Genomic DNA, 24,581 nt, shown 5'->3' with positions numbered 1-24,581 from the left:
GGCAAATATTTAACCCAGTGCTATAAATAAATTCAATTCCTTAGTGCTATAAAACAAAACAAAAAGAAAGTAAAACGAAAATAACAAAATAAAAAAAAATAAAAACAATTAAAGTGTGAAAAAAGTTCAAACAAATTAAAACTAAAACGAAACAAAAAAAAATATATATAAAAATGACCACCTCGAACTCTTATGCCACCAGCACCAGCTCAACTTTGGCCGCTTTAGCCACCATGGCTGCCTCAACATTAAAAGTTGTGGCTGCCTTAAATAGCTCGGTAACAACGGCTGCTGCACTGGCGGTGGCAGGAACAACAGGTGCTCTGGCCACCTACATGGCGGAGAGCCAACACTCCTCCTCATCATATGCACATCCGTATCATAGTAGTTATACGGCCGGAAATAACACCGCCATGGCCAACGGCAACACCAATATTAACACAATATTATATCATAATAACAACAACAGCAACATCACTAATAACAGCACCCTCAACGCCAGCAATTATAATTCTTCCATCTCCCTGTTAGCGCCAGCTCTAAATATGACTCACAGCCATATTGTGGGAAGTCTACACAATGTCAACAGCACGTTCAGTGCTGGCATCAGCAACAGCAACAATTCACTGGTTGATGGTTTAATGGTCGATCATTTGCCCCTTCAATTAATTACTTCAACAGCCAGCTCAAAAGGAAACCTTGACATAGAAATCGATATACAATTGTTAACCAGCGATTACGAAGGAAGTACGGTAAGTTAAATGGACATATTTACTATTTTAAATAATACATGGAATCGAAATGACCAGGAAATCTATATTTATCTTCACAGTTTACCACTTTTTTTTTTTTGTTTTTAGGAGGGTTGTGAAATTTCCCTCAAAAGGAAAAAGTCTAGAAAATCAAATTTATGCATTTTCATTTTGCTTTTATTATAAATGTATAAAATGCTTCTCTTTATTTATTCAATTTAATAAAGGAAAAGAAAAGATTGGCTCAGTGTACACAGTTTTCTATTGGTCCCTTTTGTTTATATTAAATTAGTAGTTGTGCTTCTTTGGGGGTGAAATATTATTGAATGGAATTTGATTAAATTACTGACTATGATTATGGAGGAAAATTTTAAATGAATTGAAAAATTTTATTTAAATGTCAATGTAGAAACCATAGGGTAACATAACAATACGTAATTGTCAAAACCCAAGTCTGTTGTCATAAACCTAACTCTTGCAACACACAAAATAGATGCTATTATTTTGTTGTTATATAAGAATTATGATTTGTTATATTTGTTTGACAAATTGAAGTGTCTCGTCTCTATGTATAATTCTCTATGCCAGAAAATATAGAGACGAGATGTAGTTGTCAAAAACCTAACTCTTGCAACAACAAAAGTCATGCTAATCAATGTATTTATACCCTACACCACCATAATGGGGAGCGTATAATGCGTTTGTGCAGATGTTTGTAACGCCCAAAAATATTAGTCTAACACCCACCTTAAAGTATACTGTTCGACTTAGAATCACTTTCTGAGTCGATTAAGCGATGTTCGTCCGTCCGTCCGTCCGTCTGGTCGGCTGGCTGGCTGTCCATGTAAACCTTGTGCGCAGAGTACAGGTCGCAATTTTGAAGATATTTCGATCAAATTTGGTGCATAATATTTTTTCGGCTCAAGGACCAAGCCTATTGAAACTGGCTGAAATCGGTCCACTATTTCACCTAGCCCCCATACAAATGTCCTCCCGAAATTGGACTTTATCGGTCATAATTTTTATATATACAAAATTCATCTCACGAAATTTTGTTACGATCGGTCCATAATTAGTCATAGCTCCCATATAGACCCGCTTCCAAAAATCACTTTAACGTGCATAAATCGCTTAAAAATGTTGGTAAACACACAAAATTCAACATAGTTAATTTAATATAGACATAAATCACACGACCTAATTTCATGGTGATCGGTCCATAATTGGTCATAGCCCCCATATAACCCCACTTCCGAAAATCACTCAAAAATATAAATTATTGAAATTTTAAAAGAAACATTTTTTTGCTCTTTTACTTAGTGTATGGTATTATATGGTCGGGCTTGACCGACTATAATTTCTTACTTGTTTTTTGTTGTATCAGACATATGATGTGTTGTATTTTTGTTAGACAAATCGGAGTGTCTCAACGTTATGTATAAGTAATTCTCTATGCTAAAAACATTTAATTTGGACTGAAACTGCCTATTAGATTCATCTGGAAATTATGTTTCGAAATTAAATAAATTATAATTGAAATAGTTAACGCTTACATACCTTCTAATATAAATAAAAGCAGAATTTAAAACACATCTTTATTTTATCGATAAAATGTATATCAAAATATTTTCATACCCTTTGGAAATTCAAATTCTTTAAGAATATAAACTATAGGTAAAATTAGAGGTTTTCAATTATTCGAGTTTTATTTTAAACGAATAAATATTTATACTATTTATACCCTTCACCATAAGTGGCAAGGGTATATAATAGAGCATTCGAATTATTCGTTTTTTCTCTTGTTCGAATAAAACGAATAATTCGAATAAGAGATTTTAACTTGTTCGAATAATTCGATCACACGTTTAGAATTAATCGAATTATTCGAATAATTTAATTTTTTTTAAAAAAAATTAAAGAATGAAGTTTTGATGTCGGCTTTTTAATATTTTATTGTTAAAGAAATACAAAAAATATCGTTACAGTTAACAATTCAAGTATTGATATTGTTAAAAAACATTCGAAAACAAAGTCCATCATTACATTTTCAACAGAAATATTCTGATCAGATTAACTCCCGAACAATCTACAAAACAATTGAATAGCAGACACATTAGTTTCCGTTTTGGAGCTATGCTTTAAAAAATTTGAGCTAGTTGGACATGATCCTGAATTCAAATACAATATAAACGTATTAAGAACTTTTTTTATGTACTTCATTAATTCGGGTTTTAAATTGAGTAGCTAATTCTTTAGTAAAAGAATTAATCACTATTTCTAAATTATTTACAACAAATTGTATTATACATCAATCTCTATCAACGTTGCCGAATCTTTGCTTAATAAAGTGGTCTGGGGAATTACATAATAAAGGGAATCTGTCCAAAGTTTAATATAGTTGTCAGTGAACGTGGCTAATTTGAAGTCAGGATTTACGCATTTACAAATACGCAAAAAGTTTATTACCATGTTAGACAAAGATGTTCAACGATGTTCAAAATCATGTATTAGACGAACTCCATGCTTTTCTTGCAACAAAACGTTAGTTTGCAATGTGTTTATCATTCGATTTATTAAATATTTTGCAACACTTACGTATATATTTTAAGATCATGGCCTTCATGTATTTCAATGTAATCATTATAAATGGCATCCTCAATATCACTTTCGACGACCGTTTCAAAATCACATTCTCCATCACATTCAACTCCTCTTTAATCTAAATTAATATTCTGATTATTAATTGCGATTCTTCTAATATTTCGCCATCCAAAAACCAAATATTTTATTCCGAACCTTTCATTTTCATTCGTTCAAGTCCTAAGTTAAAAATTTTGAAAGATTTGTTTTTAGAATTATAACTTCTTGCAGTATTATTTATATATTTATAGAAGGAGCTATCGAAACACTCATCTACAGTGATCGAAAGTCCCTTTGTCTTTAGTTATTTGTTGAATTTCAGAAAGAATACAATTTTTGTGAGTCATTATTACTTATTTAAATTTTAAATTATGAAAAATTTTAAGCAATTTAATATATTTAAAGATATATGAACATTTATTCGTTTTATTCGATTATTCTACATAAAATTGTTCGATTTATTCGTTATTCAAAAATGGCCATTTTTAAATTGTTCGAATAATTACTCGTAAGAAATTATTCGATTAATCGAACGATCATTAGTCGAATGAATACTCTAGTAGATATAAGTTTATCGTTCCATTTGTAATTTCCACATTTTTCATTTGCGACCCCACAAAGTATTTACATTCTGGATTGTTATAGATAGCGAAGTCGATATATCCATGTCCCTCTGTATGTTGAAATCAAGTTTCCATAGCCCGACAAAATCGGTCCACAGATGGCTGAGATATAAGGAAAAAACCGGGACCACCTCGAATTTTAGCCTATTTTTGATTTATATCTGTATTACTAAGTATTACTAGATATTTTAAAGTCCATTGCAACGATGTATATAAGGCTATAGTAAGTAGGACCTACAATGGGTCAAAATCGGAAAAAATTGTTTTTAATCCCAAACATTTTTTTTTTAAAAATTAAAAAAAAATTTTGAAAAACTTTTTTAAAAAAATATTAAAAAGCAATTTGAAAAAAAAAAAATGTTTGTAGATCTTCTCTAGGACTATTTATATTTTAAATATCAGCTCATTCGGATCATAAATAGATTTTTTGTGATTTTTTTAAAAAATGTGAGACCCAAGTTGGCGTGTAATCTTGCTAATTAAGCGTAAAGAGCTTTTTTTACAACTTCGGTATCTTTGACGACCTCAACTGAAATTTTCCGGCAAACATTTTCGTAGAATATTTGAATCCGTAGATGTTCTTTTTGAAAGGACTTTTTTTGATTTTCTCAAAAAAGGGTCAAATTGACCCCTACAGAGAGGAGCTAGAAGGTTGAGATCTTCCACAAAAATTATCCCCATAAAATTCCATAATATAACTCTGACATTAAGCATTCTCTCAGATATTAACTTACAACATTTTTTTCAGTTAGTATAATGCTCCCTTCGATCAAAAAATTAAAACTTTAACCCACTGTAAAAAAAATTCAGACCAGCTGGTCTATAAGTTTATTCTACATAAATGCTCTACTCAACATGCCCTTTCAGAATTATAGGGTCGCTATTAGGGTATTCAATTAATCGGGTTTCTGGTTTAATCGGTTAATCGAGCAAATAATTAATCGAGGTTTAGATTTATTCGGTTAATAATCGGTTAATTTAAAATTATTCGATTAACCGAATAATTTATATTTTAATTTTAAATTGAAAATACAACAACGAATTTTGTGTACAAAAACATAAAAAACAGCAAATAAGGTATTTGAGATCATTTTTATAAACATATCGCCTATTTGCTGTAACAACGTCATAACTCAAATTCCGTGTTTTATGAAAAATATACGCTGTTCTATAATCTTTCATATAATTTCATCAGTTTTCAAAAAAGTCAATTATTTTTTGTGTGTGAGAGTGTTTTTTTGTTGTAAACATCAAAATTAAAATTCATGTTTTCTAGTATATTTAATAAGTGAAAATTTGGTTAAATACAGATTAGAAAGATATTAACATCTACTGTTTATATTTCTGAAATCGCATGATTTGTTGAAAATTTATTTAAGAAATAGTAAAATGTCATAAAATATTCAAAATCGTTTTTCTCGAAGCGACTTTTTTGAATTATGACGTTGTTGCAGCAAATGAGCGATGTGTGAGTTTTTTAGGGTTTTAGTGAGATCTTCTGAAATAATCTTTCAAAAAATAATATAATTTAAACGATTTTTTCTTTAGATTTAATAAAACTTTTCTTGAAAAAAAACTCTCTCGCTGATTGTATACATATGTTGGAGAAATCAAAAGAATGATAAAGAGTATTCCTTTGGATTGTTTTAGATTTTTATTAATTTAATAGTTTCGTTTAGTTATGATAAAAGACTCATTAAAAAAAAAAGTTTCGTCTATACATGTAAATACAAAGTTTCAAATACATACATGTAAATTAAATATGTCAGTTGTTATACATACTTACTCACTAATCATGTTTAAAAAATATATAATTTTAATTTGAAATTTGTATTTGAATTGAAACGGAAAAATAAATACAAAAAAGTGCAAAAAAAAGGAATTTCGGTTAATCGGTTAATCGACACAAATTAATCGGTTTATTTGTTATTTGAAAATCGGCAATTTCAAATTATTCGAACAGTTAACCGTCCAAAATTAATCGGTTAACCGATTAACGGTTAATCGATTGAATACCCTAGTCGCTATTCAGTTCCAAAAATGCTGTTGGACATTGTAATTCATTCATTCATTAACCACAATACACATTTCTAAAACTTAAGCTGTAAGGAATTTTTCTTTTTATAAATCCTGTCAATCTCTTTTAAACGACACAGGAAAATGAAGCACTAAAATTAAGCCACTCCTAGTACGAATAAATATCTGAAGAAAGCTGTAGTTGTAATAAAGTTTTCTTCACTAACACTTACAAACATTTTTATTTAACACAAACTAGTGCAAGACATACAAACAGGATATAAAATAAAATATAGTTGTTATTGCTTTCATAGAGAGTAAGGACGATTTTAATATATCCCTAAAAGAGCTTTATTATCAGATTACAAAAACAAAACACAAGTATTAAGCGGATACAAGTTTATTTAGAAATGTCTCTAATTTAGTTTAACTTGGTGAAGCTCATTCCTCCGCACGCTCAGGCTGTCTGTTTCTGGATGCAACAAATGTGAACACCGATAGTAGTGAAGTTTTGTGAGTGATCACGAAATCTAATAACAAAATAAATACAGAATTCTATTAAATTTGATCAGAACAAAATGAGATATCGATCATAAAAATCGATTCATATTCACAATGATTCCCTCATTTAAACAAATTTTAGTTTTTTTTGTTTGATATACTTAAAATTGAGTAGTTAATGTTCTTCTTTCGAATGATAGAATTTTGAAAACACTTTTCCCCAAGCAATGTCGACAAGGCTTTACGATAAAGCAATAAATCTGAAAAATTTTTACCGTTTTCGATTTTTCATGATTTTTTTTAATAATTTTCACGTAAAAAATATATTTTTTGCTTCAATTTATTATTATAACCCCGAATTGCTGAGCCAATTGAAACGCAATATATAAACGTACTAAAGGTTATGTACTCTTTGAAAAATAAATCGCAAAAATGCATTTGATGCAAATCAACGCTTAAATATATAAAATTTATCAAAAGATTAATAACAATTTAAAAAAAAATTCTCATTTTTGTTACTCAGGTTTCATTACTTCATACTTATCATATTATTTCCATAATTTGTTTAAAATTACTGATAATATGTTATTGTATGTAAATAAAAGAGTAAGTAACAGTTATTAAGAGCAAGAACAAATGAATTGTTTATCTCACACCAAACCAATAAAAACAACAAAAACGAATAAAGATCATAACAAACCATTTAAATAAAAATCATATTATAACTGTTATTTTCAGTGATTTATTTTTATTACAAAAATATAAATCACAATTTGGGTTTTTTGGTATATGGACGAGTTATTTTCTATCTCTGATTACAAGTGTTTATCAAATCATAGACTTTTTGACTCAAAACCATTCACGGTTTAAAATAAGGTAGCCGTTAATAAACAAAAGTTGGATTTTTACCAGTCTCACCCCCAGTTTGGTGAAAATTGGTAAAAAAATCATCGTGAAATCTTAGGTAAATTGGTTGGGGTTAAAACTTGCCGCAAGGTCTATTAAGTTTTGAGATGCATTTATAAGGGGAAAAAATGCAATTTTTTCAGTTTTTGTAAAAATTTTGCCATTAAAAAATTAATTTTGCAATTTAATTTAAAATACATTCATATTTACTTGTATATGAGTTTTTGTCTTCGTAGGATACCGTTAACCTATTCGCAGGTATGACCAAAAAAAATATTTTTTTTAACGGCTCCATTTTCAAATTTTTAAAATTTTTGTTAGACAAATTTCAGAATATAGTTTTTCCGTACTTGCGATTTAAATTTTACAATTTTCTAAAAAAAAACAAATTATTTGGCCATATTTAGGCGAATGGCTCCTTACTTTATGAACATTCTGAATAGGTATTACTTAAAATTCGCAATAGTAAGGAAATATGTATCATTCTCCAAAATATGGCCAACAAATTATTTTTTCATGAAAATCGCAAAATTGAGATGATAAAAAAATGCTGAAATTTTTGAAAATGTAGTTTTGAAACTGCCGTTGAGAAAACTTTATTTATTTAATCATACCTGCGAACAGGTTTGCGGTATCCTACGAAGACAAAAACTCATATACAATTAACTATGGATATATTTCAAGTAAAAATTAGCCTTTATTTTAATATTTCTCAAAATATGTTAATTCTGTTCCTACATTTCTTGTTCTAGTAGCCTGAGACACGTTAATGGCATTAGGAATTTTTAAAAACTTTAACATTTTTTAACCATTTTTTGTCTTTTATATCTCATTACATCGAAAATTACGTACACATTTCGATTCTTTTATATTAAATTTCAAATGTAATTATTTCGTAACTTCACACCCTTCGTTGTTAAAAATCGAAAATAAAAAATTGACCCACATAGAAAATGTTAAAAGGGCAGAGATTTTTCAAAAACACCAAAGTTCGGGGCCGGTAGCGACCCATAAACCTTAATAAAAAATTAAAAAAATCATATGTCATTTTTCACGGTGCTTAATATACATATATTCCGGTTAGCACACATTAAAATTAAAATAAAAATATATTCGAACCACCCTAATGTACACTTTTGTGAAATTTTTAAATTTGTTTAAATTTTTGGACTTGAAAGGTTCTCGAGTCAAAAAGTCTATGATTTGTGAATTTCGATAAAATCGGAAACGTAAATTTCGACAAAATCGGAAATGAGAAATCCGAAATGTGCTATTGTTTCTCCCCTAGTATTTTTAAAAGTAAAATTTAATATTGCACATGTAATAAATAGTAACTTAATACACCTTAATCTCTATTTGTTACCACATATTTACACACTAACATAATTCCATTTTATGAAAACAAAATCGGTATCAAAGACAGGATTAAAACCAATCCGTGATAAAATTGAAATGAATATGAATTTAAATAGCATTTATTTTTATAAAGATTTCCAAGATGATTTGAGGTATTTTATTTTAATAATTTCAGTTTTATATTTACACCAACATTTTGTAAGTCATGCACTAAGAACATAATTTACGTGTAAAAAATTAAAGTAATTATGAGCTGAAATCCAAGACAAATGAGTTGAATACGTGATTTAAACTACAGCAAAAATGTGAAGTGCTTTTCATTTTCATTATTGTGTTTTATAAAAAAAATACAATAAGTGAAAGGTGGAGAGGTAAAAAGGATAAGGAAGAGGAATCTTTTTATACACTTCACCTTAGTGAGAAGTTTATATATAAGTTTGTCATTCCGTTTGTAATTTCCTCAATACAATATAAAGTACTTACATATATTCTGGATCCGACTGTCTGTCGAAATCAAATAACTTACATTCACGATTCACGATCTCCGGAATTCTCCCGGCTCGTTTGGTATTTAAAATCAAGAAAATCGGTCCAGGACAACCTCGATTTTTGACCTATATCTGGATTACTAAGTCATTAATATAGACAATGATAATGATAGATATTTCAAAGACCTTTGCAGCGACGTATAAGACCATAAGTTGGACCTACAATGGGTCAAAATCTGAAAAAATATTTTTTTTCCCGATTTTTTTTTCACCAAAAGTTCAGTTTTTCGCAAAATATTAAAAAAATTAAAAAAAATTTTAAAATCTAATAAAAAATTTTTTTTTTAAAATTTAAAAAAAAATTGCCGAACATTTTTTTTTCAAAAAAATTAAAAAACATGTTTATAAAAAAATTTTGTTTACCTAAACCTATACCTTTGCAGCGACGTATATAAGACCATAGTAAGTTGGACCTACAATGGCTCAAAATCGGAAAAAATATTTTTTAACCCGATTTTTTTTTCACCAAATGTTCATTTTTTCGCTAAATGTTAAAAAAAATGAAAAAAAAAATTTAATAAAAAATTTTTTTTTAAAATATAAAATATTAAAAAAAAAAATTCGAAACATTTTTTTCCAAAAAATTAAAAAAGCAAGTTTGGGAAAAAATTTTTGTTTACCTAAAAATATTTAAAATTTTTATTTTGAAGTATAATTTGGTGAAGGGTAAATAAGATTCGGCACAGCCGAATATAGCTCTCTTACTTGTTTATAAATAAATTTAGTTTAACTTATGATTTATTACACAGGTCAACAGATAATGAAAAAATTTCTTTGAATATATCAAATTTATTAATTAATTTCAAATATAATGCCCAGAAACAATTCAGATCAACTCTTCAGCATTCAGATGATCTTATCATCATCAAATTTTTCGGCACTTAATGGGGAATGTACGATTTATTAGCAGACAACTCTGAAATTGAATTCTGAGCTAATGGGGCATTATAACCTTATCAGTTTTAATTAATAAAATATAAAATGTTTTTAAAATTATTGCTTAAAAAATTCATACATTGAAATTAATTCCTTTCATTTTTTTTCATTTATGCAAATTTATTTACACTTTAAACTTTATTAAAGCTATATTAAATTTAAATGTCCTCATTTTTTCATGTCCTTCCTGTCATAAACTGTCAATATTATTAATAAAGAACAGAACAGCAGCAAAAACTACAATAAAATATGCTTTAAAATGCTATTAAAGTAATTGCCTGCTGTCATTGTAGCATTGTAACATTCGTGGTTGGTTTTTTTATTTAACGCTCACGTTATTAAAATATTCGCACAATCACAAAACAATATTTAAATTATTATCCTTAGTCCTTTGATAAGTAATTAATAATGTTGTTTAAACAACAACAAAAGTACCATAATAATACCAACATACATTTTATAAACATTTTAAATTTATTAGTTAAATGCTAAATGATGCAGCTTTTTTAATGCTGTCAATAAGGGAAATATTAAATATTTTTAATATATTTTTTTTAAACTTGTTCTGTTTTTTTGCTTTTTTGTTGCATGCTGACAATTAAAATCAATTAAAAAAACTACATTTTAAATAAAAATAATAAAAAATATTTTTATTCTATTAGTGTTTGCCTCCGAGTGTGGAGAATGACTGTGATTATTTTTACTTTAAATGTAAATACTTCTATATATGTATTTCAATCATAAATTGTGGCAAAATGTTTTCATAATTGAGTTTTGAATTTTTTCTTTACATACAATAATTTTCATGAAAATTATCATGGAGCAAAAAACTGCTGAATATGCAACAATGTCAGTGGCAAACCATGACAATAGCAACTATGATTATAATATCGAAAAAATTATCTAGTATTTACTTGTATGTATGTATGAATGTATTTATGACATTTGGTTAGGGATTTAAATGGAAAATAAAAACATATATGTACAATTATTGTGGTGTAAATTAACAGTATTTAAATTGAATTATTTTAAATGAAAAACCAAAAAAAATGCTTTGGTACAAATATTTGTAAAATTCTATTCAAACAACGGCAAGCGATATTTTCTTTTTTCACAATCTATTGACTGGCCAAATGAGAACCCAAAAAGCAAATATTTAATTTAATGGTCTGTAACGACTGCCTGCAATATTCATCATGTTTATAAAGCTTCTACTTATCAACAATGTTGATATCAAGCAGTTATTTGCATTGTTTGTAAGTATGGCAACACTTAATGTTTAAGCTGCTAAAATTATCATTGAAAGCTCTAGAATTTGAATATACTAGATTTGTCCGTTAAGATGCTACTCGAAAGAAGATGGTGCTGTATATAAATAGTGTCAGAGGTTGCAGTCGTTAGACAGTTTATGATAGACGCTGTTAGAAGTAACACTGGTAACTGTATTAACATTGTATACTTGTACATTATAAAGTGTGTAATATAAGTGGGTGTATTAAAAACACAAACATTTTAATAAATAAAGAGTTGTTACAATTTTAAACTACTAAACTGCTGTTATTTGCAATCAAAATTATCCAGTTTATTTAAAGGAAATAAACCACCGTTTCTAAAATGTAAAAACGTAACAATATGGTAAATTTATACACATTAGGGTGGCTTTTATTTTTCAATTTTTGGATGATTGGATTCGAAGTTCTAAGATTTTCCTTCGTCATCTAAAAATCATCATCAGAAAATAAGAAATTAATGTTTAGAGTACAAGACGAAATGCGCAAGATAGGATTTGAATTTTAGACCTATGGTTTCTTGAGGAAACTTTCTTAGAATTTTCCGTAGATTGCGTTTCTGCTACATTGGTGCATATTCCTATAAACTTTTTTTTAAAAAGGTTGTAAAAATTAAACACGAACGTATTTAGGGGGCTACAAATTTTTTTATTAAATTTGTTAAGACTTCACTTAAAATATTCTTTACAAAAAAAATTCATTTGTACTTTATTTATTTTCGAGATTAACAGCCATTTTTAAGGGTATTTTCCTATAAACGCACTTTAATTTATGGGCCACTGTAGCATTATTAATAATGTTTGGATGATCCTTTGTTATGGATTGTTTCAAAAATACGGTCTGGCATTGATTCCACTAATTTTTTAAGCAGATTGGAATCAATTTCCTCCCATACTTGTTTAATTCTTAGTTTCAGCTATGTCACAGTCATTATGCTTTCATTCTGGGTATTATTTGCATAAACTTTACGGGCCATGTATCCCCACAAGTTCTCTATCGGGTTTAAGTCCGGACTACAAGCCGACCAGCCCAACAGAGGAAGGCTATGCTCATTAAACCAAGATTTCGATTGCTTAGAAACATGGATTGCAGCATTATCTTGTTGGAATATGCAATCTTCATCCATTTTTTCATCCATAAATTAGAGAAGAGCATCTTCCAACAGTTCGTTATAAATCGCACTATTCATTTTTGTCGGAACAAAACCATAACACTGCCACCACCGAAATTACGTTTTGACATCCGAACATCGTTTGATCTTAAATCGTGCCAATAGCATGAGTATGAATCAGGACCGTCTAAATTAAATTTTTTTTCGTCAGAGAAAATTACTTTTTTCCACTCATATGTCCATTTCATATATTTTCTTGCGAATTTTAGACGGTTTTCTTTATGGTGCTTTTTTGGCATTGGTTTACATTTCGGCTTTTTCCATTTTATGTTTTCATCGTTTCGTAAAATGTGTGCAACGTATTTGGAAGTCACCGGAAGATTCAATTTATTTTTTATTTGTTGCGGGTTACTTCTTGTTTTATTAGATTAAGTTGTCTTCTTGTTAGTTTGTATTTCCCTTTGTAGGTTTGCGAACTCCATAATTTTGACCTTTCTTCAAGAAATTTCGTACAACACTTTCCGATCGATCGATTTTACGTCCAATTTCTCTATTGGAAATTTATTGATTCAAATAGAAAAAGATAAAACCATATATGTTTCATTAATATTGGTGGACAATAACATATTTAATAGTGTACCACAAAAAAACGTGTGGGCTATTTATATATAAGATTCTTATTGACTGAGATAATAATTTTGAAATTTTTACAAAATAAAATGCACTTATGTGTTCTATATATAAAAATATTTCAAAGGTTGTCAACCGGTTTTTTCGAAGACAGTTAACTGATAAAGGGCAAATTTCGGTTAACCATCAAACCGGTTTTTTAAAAAGTCGGCTTTTTATAAACTCTAAGTGTAAGAAACTCAAATTTTCGCATATTTCTACATGTACCTCAAAATTACTTCCGTTTTATGTCACGTACGATATTCCCTTAATTCGCTCGATATTTTGGACAACAATGTTTCGAAAGAACTTATTTTTTTTCAAATTAGTACCCACTGAATGGAACATAACGACCAAATTATTTTTCAGATACTCTTATTTTTGCAAAATCTATTCCACTCTGTAGGCGTACAAATGTCACGTTCGATGACATGAATTGCCCATATGTAAGTTCAAATTTCATATTTTTAAATATGGGGGTGAGGAAAATACTTAAAATAAAACTGTTAACTTTAGAACTCTTAGTCAGATTTAATAATTTTTGATCTCATATTAAAGCTAATATATCATAGATTTGAACGTCATTTTGGTATTTTAAATCTTTTTTGAACAAAAATATCTGAAAGAAGATATCTTACATTTTCCTTGAAAATATTAATTTTAATGTGTTCGTATATACCTATATAAAATTTTTAGTGAAATATTCGCTTAACCCTCCGTTAGTCGCAATCATTTTCAATCGAGACTAGTCGCAATGTATCAAATTGATATCAATAAAAAAGGCGCATTTGAAAATAATCTCTTCACTTTTTATTTCGAAAACATAAAAACAATATTAAATGCAATGTATTTAAAAGACTAATACAAAAAAAAATCCAGTAAAAATATTATTTTATAAAAAATAGATTAAAATTCAGGGTGTTTAAAAAATTTACAATAAAAAATGTTTGCCTGTATCAACCAGATCAGTTGCGAGTAACGGACGGTTAAGTGAAATGGCAGTTAAGCCGGAGGATATTTCCATCTTTCTAACTACTCAATACTTCACAAATTGTTTAGTAATTAGTGGCATAACATTTTTCTGTCTCAATCCATGTGCCCCAATGCTTATAGAATAAGAAGGGAGAAAAAGTTACTTATTGTTTCAATAACTCGATTAGAGCGGATCCAGCCAAAGAATTTGGGGAGGGGGAATTTTTTATTTAATAAAAACTGTTATGCTTTTTATATGTTTTTTTAGAAAACATATTTTATCCTTCAAGTTAATTAAACTAATGATAAGATCAAAATAAAGTTTATTGAATTTAAATTTTATTTTATTCAAAACAATATTAGTTATTTAAAAAAAAGAGAACAAACTATAGTAACTAGATTTTTTCTTAAATAAAACGGGTAAATTAACGTGCTGTGTCAAATTGCTAATATTTTTTCACAAATGATTTCTAAATTTGCCTTAATTCCGTAAAATACTAAATAAATTTGAAAAAGAGTTTTTTTGGAAAAACTACTTCGATTTTAGGTTTAAATGAGTTCACTGGAACCAAAAATCTTTAACATTATTTAAAATTAAAATTTGTTTAATGCGGATTTATTTAGTTTTTCTATACGACCACAGATTTAATGAAATCGCTACCTATGACGTATGAGTGTTTAATAATATAATTGACAAATTAATATTAATCATACTTCACGTAGTTTTGGTTTCGAGTGAACCAACTTTTGAAATCGATGCCTTCCGATCGGGATGAAATTTGCACCAAGGTTAGTTCTATTTTCAACAAGAACGGTGGAGAACTCTCTGAGTTAGAGGGGGTCAAAATTAGACCTTTTGGTCAAGCAGGTGTTTTTTCTCATCCATGTAAATTATTACCTATTGTTCTTAGCAAAATGTGTCCCAAATAGTTTAGATAGATATTTCTTCAATCTTTCGAAAAAAAAAATTGGAATTTTTTTTTCGAAATCAAAAACTTTTTTGACTTTTTTTCTCAAAAGAAAGCTTAAATATTTAGCTTGAAGACCTATTTGGATGCGAGTTGGATATCTATTAGGATATTCAATTAATCGGGTTGTTGGTTTATTCGGTTAATCGAGCAAATAATTAATCGGGGTTTAGATTTTATCGGTTAATAATCGGTTAATTCTAAATTATTCGATTAATCGAATAATTTCTATTTAAATTTTAAACTGAAAATAAAACCACGAATTTTGTGAACTTATTTAAGTATTTTATAATTAAAAAAAAAAAAAAACATAAAAATAAAAAAACATAACAATTCAACCAAAAAGTAAATAATTTTCATAAGTTTTAATAAAACTCGACTTGGAAAAAACTCTCTCGATGATTGTAGATGTTGGAGAAATCGAAAGTAAGTCATGGTAAAGAATATCCAATACCTCAGTTATTTTTTTAGTTTTCGATAAGTTCTGATAAAACTCGTTTCAGTAGAGTCTCCAGTTTTGTCTATTATCATGTTCTATTCCGACAAATACATGTATATTAAATATGTCAGTTGTTATACTCACTAAACTTGTTTCTTGGATGTTCGAAAAAACATGTAATTTTACTTTGACATTATGTTAAAGTGCATAAAAAGAAATTTCCGTTAATCGGTTAATCGACACAATTTAATCGGTTTATTTGTTATTCGTCAATTTTTAATTAATCGAACAGTTAACCGATCAAAATTAAAATTTTAGATAAATCGTTTAGGGTGCCGCAAGCCTTCTGAAGATTTGAAATGCATTTATAAGGGGAAAAGGCATTTACCTGAAAAAAGTGTAGGTAAATCGGTTGGGGTTAAGTCGTGCCGTAAGCCCTCTGAAGTTTCAAGATGTAATTTAAGGGGAAAAAATGCATTTTTTCAGTTTTTGTAAAAATTTTGCCATTAAAAAAATTACTTTTGCAATTAGTATAAAATAATTGAAATGTGGACGTAATTGTCGTTCTAATGAGACATAAAAAACAGAAATTGGTCAAAAAATGTTAAAGTTATTAAAAATTCGCCAGGCCATTAACGTGTCTCAGTCAACTAGAACAAGAAATGTAGGAACAAAATTAACATATTTTGGTAAATATTAAAATAAAAGCTAATTTTTACTTAAAATATATCCATATTTACTTGTATATGAGTTTTTGTCTTCGTAGGATACCGTTAACCTATTCGCAGGTATGACCAAAAAAATTTAATTTTTTTAACGGCAGTTTCAAAACTCCAATTTCAAATTTTTAAAAATTTTGTTAAACAAATTTCAGAATTTTTTGATCATCACTTGGGAATTTATTATCAATATAATAGGGAATAAAAATTTGAAAAAATTATGTCAATACCTCTTATAGTTTTTCCGTACCTGCGATTTAAATTTTGAAATTTTCGAGAAAATCTAATATTTTGGCAATATTTTGGCGAATGAGCCCAATTTCCCTACTATTATTAATTTTAAGTGAAATCTGTTCAGAATATTATATTTCAGGTAATTCTAAATATAGTGTGAAAGTTTTCCTAAAATCGGAAAACGTTAACCTTTAAATCATGAAGGTCAAAGGTAACATTTTTCAATATTTGGAATTTCTAATGGAAAGATAGCGAAATGTTGTATAGTTTTGGGCCGATTTGGATGAAACTTAAGGAAAATATAACATGAAGTCTAGTATTTACAATAATAGCACAAAAATGGAAATTAACCCTTAAGAGCACTAGGAGTTAAAATGACCCCAAGCTTTTAAAATCATGACTTTTTTTATGGTTTTAGAAAACTGGAAAAATGCATATTTCCCCCTTATTGCTTGCAGCATGTCTTAACCCCAACCGATTTACCTACAATTTTTTCATGATGATATTTTTGCTAATGTTCACCAAACTGGGGGGTGAGAATGGCCAAAATCCAACTTTCGTTTATTAAGGGCCACCCTAGACCACATATGTATATATAAGTCTGTCATTACGTTTGTAATCTCTATATTTTTCATTTGGTACCCCGCAAAGTACATATTCTGGATCGTTATAGATAGCGGAGCCGATATAGCCAAGTCCGTCTGTATGTTGAAATCAACTTTCCGTAGCCCCCAAATAACTGACTTTGGTCAAAATTGTCCCATGTTTTGACCCCAGATATAAAAGGGGTCAAAATATTAAATATAAGAAAGTAGTCAAAAATGAATTTGTTATGTTATAATACATATTATGAACTTACACTGTGCTGGGTACCTGGCCATGAAGGTCACGCTGGCAATGAACGCGTTGATTGTCTTGCCAACAGGGGTGCTCGACGATCGTTTATAGGTCCTGAACCGTTCTTTGGCATCACGCGTTGATACACTATGGAACGTATTCGTTCTTGGGTTGTGTCGGAATTTGCCCGTTTTTGGGGTAATCTACCAGGACTAAGACAGTCCAAACGATTCATCACCCTATCCAGACGTAGATCCCAGTCGTTGCTTTCGCTCGGACACTGTGGTTTGAAGTATCTCCAATTTATGTTAGGTAACGTTGAGAATGAACAGTGCAGATTCTGCGGACTTCATGCCGAAACCTCTGAACATGTTCTATGCCCAATGCTGGCAATATGCAGAACTAAATGGCTCGGAAGGGCCTTAATGGCCCCGGGGGACGTAATTGATCTCTCACCAAATAGAATACTTGGCTTTATACGTAGCCTAAATCTATTAGGATGAAATAAATCTAAGGCTGCACTAAAGATCCTTTAGTCGCAGTGCGTAGAGCCTCACTAAAACAAAAAAAAATATAATACATATTAACAAATATTAAATCATTTGTTGGAATCAAAAACCATTTATTTAATTTTAGGAAATTTCGTTTAAAAAAATTTTTGAATTTGCATGTAATCTAAGCTTTATCCAATTTTGCTCTAATTTCCATTTCAAGATGACGGCGAACAATATTGGAATAAGAGTCATCCTAATACATAGTTTATATTAAATAACCGGATCTGCCATTGATGTGTTTTCAATTTTCTTTTCAAGTGTTTGTTTCTTTTCAGTAGCAATATTTATTTAACCGTTTCTATTTGATATATGCACCAACTATACAGTTTAATATTTCTTCGAAGTTTTTCTCCCCATTCCGGCGGAAATAAATTTTATTGTTTTGCTTTTCATCGAAAAGACAGGTAATGCTGCATAGAAGTTTATCCTCTTTGTTTTTTGTGTATCCTGCTAAAAGAAAGAAGAAAATATATGAGAATGATGCAATTGCATGTTCTGCAATTGATATAAATTTCAATTGACATGTATGTGCAACAATAATAGAAACAACAACAAAAAACATACACAAAAGTTCGATAGCAACTTGCCAAGGCCTCAAGGAAATTAAAAAAGAAATATATATATAAAATATATGAAAAGAAGCAAAAAAAGAAACAAATTGAAATACTCATGAAATAAAGAATTAAACTGAAATGGAGTTTTACAGTATCAGGAGCATTAGTAGAGAATAAAATAAACCAACGATTTAACTTAAAACCCCCTGCTTTTATTTTGGTTAAAACAAAAGCTGTGGCAAGTTCAAATAAGGATAGAAAGAAATTGAAAATAACAGTGATAAGAATAACATGACTTAAAGTAAACTATGTAGAGAGACAAAGTATCTCATCATGGTATCAAAAACAAACATTTGAAATAAATTAAAACTAGAGATTAAATGCTTGCAAATGAAAATCAAATACTTAAAGATAAACACTAGATAAATATTTTCACATTAATTAGACTGCTGCAAGTTTCGACCGTAAACTTTACTAGAATTTTCCCTTTTATTGTAGAAATATCTTCTGGAACATATTCATCCGGTTTCCCATCCGATTTCAATTCGATTTATATTTTTGGAAAGCGCTCGACCAGGTCTTAGAAAAACATGCTTGTGTGCGCTATTTTCTCTTATAATTTCCAGAATTTAAATTTTAAAATTTTGCCATACATTGGTCCACTTTTTTAAAATATAGGTCGTACTTTTGGACCGAATCTAATCGAATTTTTTTGTTTGTTAGACAACTAAATTACAAATAATATAAAAACAATTTCAGAGCAATATCCAAAAATAAACGATTTTCAATTTAAATATTAAAAAAATAGTTAATTTTTGCTGTTTTTTGGACGAAATGCATGAAATTTTCAACGTTTTTTAAATTTGTCATTTTGAATAACAATGTGTATAAAAACTTGTCCAAATGTCAAAGGGAAACCCGCAATTCCAAATTGAAAAATCCCAAAAATTATATTTTTTACAATTTTGCTCATTTGGGATTTTAGAACATGTGGTCCAAATTTTAAATTTTGATAAAAAATAGGTCACATTCCGAAGGGCATTGGGCCGACGTATTCGAAAAATAGGACATGTATTATAAACAAAAATATTCTCCGTAAAGATACCTTACAGAAAAACATAAAATTGTTATATGTTCTTAAAGAAAGTTTTTTTTTAATAAAACAAGAGTTAAGTCACCTTTTCGCCAAAAAAAGCAAAAATCTACTATTTTTGAATTTTTAAATTGAAAATCGCTTATTTTTGAATCCATTATTGATATCGAGTCCGAATGGACTCCCAAAAAATTCGAGTCCATTCGGTCCAAAATAACGCCCTATATTTTTAAAAAATCGGACCAAGGTATGGCAAAATTTTAAGATATAAATTTTGAAACGGCTATAACTCGGAGAGCTTTCAAAAATAAAAAAATCTTTCAAATTCGATGGGAAACAAAAAAAATCCAAATGTTTAAAAATTTTACATGTCGAAGGTACCCCCAGAGCGCTGCCCTTATTTCCAAAACATTTTGATTATGCCCCACTGTGCAATCGAATGAAATCGATTAATAGGGTGGGTCAAGAGCCTCCTGGCTAGGCAAAATACTTTCATACTACCATCCACCCAGAAGTGGTAAGTTCTCTTCTGAGGCTTCTAAACGAAGAATATCGCAGAAGGAGTCATCCATTTAGGTGTTCATGTGACCGACGACTAAACGTTTTTTAGACAGGCAAAAATAGTTGTTGTTCTTTCAGTGAAATTTCTAGAAATCCACTATTAATAATATATTATCGATGGTGGTATCTCTCAGGAAAAGAGGAGGATGAACACTTGAGATATTTTGGAAAATCCTGGTCATGTCAATCAGACCAAATTAAAGATTCCGAAGTTGCTGGCTTGCACTTTCTTCCGTTATTCTCAAACTATCTATTGGGCTACTTAGGAAAGTGTCGCCAGGTGCAAAGTCAGACGTGGTTTTACTTAGCGAAATTCCTTGAAGACTTAGATCAAAAACTAGCAACCTCAACTAAGGTGAAGATACCTGTGTTACTTCCGAACCGAAATCCTCAATAAAAAAATTAATGTGGCAGAGGATAGTGCGCAAACCAAGTCATACGTTTTGGGCGACCTTGTCACCATCATGAGGAACGCAGAGGAACATTTTACTAGAAAACCTGGCCAAAATTATTACAAGTATTTTTTAAGTTAAAGGATTTTCTTGATAGTTTTAGAATTAGTTAGTCCCAAGACAAATCCAACGGATTTTGGTTGAAATCGGTCCAAAATTTCAATAATTTATTTTCTTGAATGATTTTCGGAAGAGAGACTTATATGGGGCCTATAACTAATGATGAACCGATCCCCATGAAATTAGGTCATGTGATTTATGTCTATATTAAAATTATTTCTGTTGAATTTCTACATACCAACAGTTTTAAGCGATTTATACACGTTAAAGTGATTTTCGGAAGCGGGCCGAAAATAACTTTAACGTTAAAGGTGAAATGAATTTCGTAGACATAAAATTTATTTGGAGTAAAATTTGTGTGGATACCAACATAAATTAAATATTTATGACCAAAAAAGACCAATTTCGGGAGGATATTGTGTGGGGGCTAAGTGAAATAATGGACTGATTTCAGCCATTATTCGTACTTGAGCCGAAAAAGTTTTATGTTCCAAATGTTATCGAAATATCTTTAAAATTGAGACTTATGCTTTGCGCACAAGGTTTACTTGTACAGTCAGCCAGCCAACCAGACGGACGGAAGGAAGGACATCGTTTAGTCGACCCAGATAGTGTTGATAATTCGATCGGTAATCTTTAAAGTGCATGATAGACTTTTTTGCGTGCTACAAACATCAGCACCTTCCCCAATATGGTGGTGTAGGATATAAACAAATAAATCTTAATAATTTTACTAAATTTTATGAAGATCGGTTCATAATTAAACAAAGCCCCCATCTGGCTGAACAGGTTTAAATCCAAATCGACGAAATATTCAAATAAATATTTGGGATGTAGGAATCATTCTGAGATGCGTTTTACATAATCAGAAATTGTGTAATTTGCTATTCATTTGTGAAGTATAGGATAAGTGAATGATTAAGCATCACCAAGTTTATTAACCCTTTGACGACCACGGGGACACCGGTGTCCTAACACAAAAATATTGAATAACCAAATAACGAAAAAAATAATGGGTGCTATTTTAATTTTAATTAGTTCGTAAACGTATCGCTTATTAATGTGCATAAATTAAAACAAGTTCGGTTACAGTATTTATTATACCCTAAACCACCATAGTGGGGAGGCTGTAATGCGTTTGTGCAGATGTTTGTAACGCCCAAGAATAATAGTCTAACACCCACCTAAAAGTATATCGACTAGAATCACTTTCTGTGTCGATTAAACGATGTCCGCCCGTCCGTCTGGCTGGCTGGCTGTCCATGTTAACCTTTCGAAGATATTTCGATAAACTTTGGTACATATTATTTTTTCGGCCCAAGGACCAAGCCTATTGAAACTGGCTAAAATCGGTCCATTATTTCACCTAGCCCACATACAAATGTCCTTCCGAAATTGGACTTTGTCGGCCATAAATGTTTAATTTATATATGTATCTCCACATATTGCACTCCAAATAAGTTTTATATACACAGAATTCATGTCACCAAATTTTGTTACGATCGGTCCATAATTAGTCATAGCTCCCATATAGACCCGCATCCGAAAATCACTTTAACGTGCATAATTCGCTTAAAAATGTCGGTAAACACACAAAATTCAACATAGTTAACTTTAATATAGACATAAATCACACAACCTAATTTCATGGTGATCGGTCCATAATTGGTCATAGTCCCCATATAAGGCCCACTTCCGAAAATCATTCAAAAATATAAATTATTGAAATTTTAAAAGAAAAATGTTTTTGCTCTTTTACTTAGTGTAGGGTATTATATAGTCGGGCTTGACCGACCATACTTTCTTACTTGTTTTTTATTGTCTTTGAAAATTGACAGTTTTATTTTGGTACTGCGTTCAAGAATTGTAGAAAAATGTTTTTATGTGTAAAACTGAATTTAAGATTTTATATTGCGATACATATTAGGCCTGGTATGTGCATTTTTGTTACATAAAGTTATAAGATCATTACTCATGTTGCGTGCAGTGATATGTAGTCAATAAACATGAATGAAATTTTAACTTTACGACCAAAATTCCAGTAAATCCGTTAAATTTTTTTTTGTTTTAATTAATTTTGTTTAAAACAAAATATTTTTTTTGGCGCTAAATGATTCACATTAAATAGAAAAAATGATTTCTTTTACCCTAGTAGTCTTATGGTCGTGAAAGAGTTAAAACATGTTTTGAGGCAGCTGAAAATGTATTTAGTAGTACCATTTAATGGTTTTGAATATTTTCTTAATGTTTATCCTCTATATTAAAAATTATTAAAAAAAATATTTCTTATTCTTTGTTACTACTGTACTTTGATTTAATATCTTTATCTTATATATAGTTCATAAGCCATTAAGGATGATGTATTTTAAAAATGCTTTCTAAACCTTTGAGAAGTGCAAAAATATTAATAAAAACGAAAAGATTTTTATACGATGTTTGTTTCGAATGTTTGGGCGAATTGGCATTGATACTTTATTTTAGTTTACAAGCGACAATATAAATGGATTTCATGGGCTTACTTATAATGGCCAAAGTACTAACTCGGTCGCTTAAAATAGAATAGAATAAAGCCTCAAAAAAGCCACTATCCCTTGCACCGAATTTAAGTATTTCCTCCGACCAGAACAAAAACCATCTGGTCTCATTAGAAATCGCACTGTGGCGTGAGATTTTGGAAATATTAATAAGTCTTAGCTGTAATACAACAGTGGTACTCTTTTTGGTATTTACATACTATGTGTGACACCCTAAACTTTATTGTTTATATGGGGATCGACCAAATTAAACATCATATTACTAATTGAACTTTCTGAAGCATTTCTGTTCATTTTATTGTTCACTTATTTAGAAATAAGAAAAATATCTTTAAAAAAATAAATATTTTATAATATTTAAAAAACATTTCGGCATACTCTTACATATGAGTAAGGCTACTTGTCAAATAGATTAACTCCATAATACATAAAGTAAAGAAAAGTGGTGAAATGAAATTAGTTTATGAAAAATTATTTTGAATATAAATTAGTTAAGTATCATTAAATTCTATGAAAATTCAAAAAGTGTAGTTAATCATTTTACCAAATGAGACATCCATGTAATTTATGCTTTTAAAGCATCTCATTCACAGAGAAAATCTAGTTAACTAACAAAAATAAAGTTAAAAAACTTTTTTCTCTTTGTGATGAAAGTTTAAATACTTTTAACGAAATTTTTTTTAAATTTCCAAAAATAAAATGTTTACAGCAGAAGCAAAAAAAAACCAACAACAGTGGCAGCAACAACAGAAAATTGGAATATTGTTTTAACAAAATCAATAAAAATTTTGTGCTTAACTGAATCTGGATTTTATTTGTATTTTACTATGCTTAAACGTTTTTCTCATCAATATATTCTATTCAGTTCAGTTCTGTGTGATTTTTTTTTTCGTTGGGAATGTACGCTTTACTGGGTTTTAGTTAAGTTTTCAATCATTCCAGTTGGATGCCACAGCACAGTACGATTTGCTGCCACAGTGTAGCAGCTAGTATTGTCGGCCGCCAAAGTTGCTACTAAATATTACTTTCTCCCTGCTAGAGAGCAGCAACCTACTTTTAGAACAAACAAACAAACCATATACAGGAGCAGGAGTGTGGGGATGTGTGTAAGTGTGCATATGTTTGTGTTTGCCTGACTCTCTCTCATTCATTCATACATACGTATACATATGTATGTCTATTTACAAAGCCAACAGAATATATGTATGTTTTTCTTTCTTTGGAATTAAAACAAAATTTGTATGTGTATGTAAATAA

At 29.5% G+C, this 24,581-nt stretch overlaps 1 protein-coding gene across 1 annotated transcript in view; it reads left to right on the top strand.

Moving 5' to 3' along the window:
- The first annotated feature begins 615 nt into the window (after positions 1 to 615).
- Dop1R1 (Dopamine 1-like receptor 1) overlaps positions 616 to 24,581 on the top strand; it is a 262,438-nt gene continuing 238,472 nt past the window's right edge. The window contains exon 1 of the mRNA XM_065499443.1: positions 616 to 752. Coding sequence (XP_065355515.1) covers positions 642 to 752 — 111 coding nt within the window. The 5' untranslated portion in view covers positions 616 to 641. The remainder of the gene's footprint in view (positions 753 to 24,581) is intronic.

The sequence above is a fragment of the Calliphora vicina genome, chromosome 1 (genome assembly GCF_958450345.1).
Source record: "Calliphora vicina chromosome 1, idCalVici1.1, whole genome shotgun sequence".
NCBI classification, from domain to species: domain Eukaryota; kingdom Metazoa; phylum Arthropoda; class Insecta; order Diptera; family Calliphoridae; genus Calliphora; species Calliphora vicina.
This window is presented reverse-complemented; position numbering and strand designations above follow the sequence as displayed.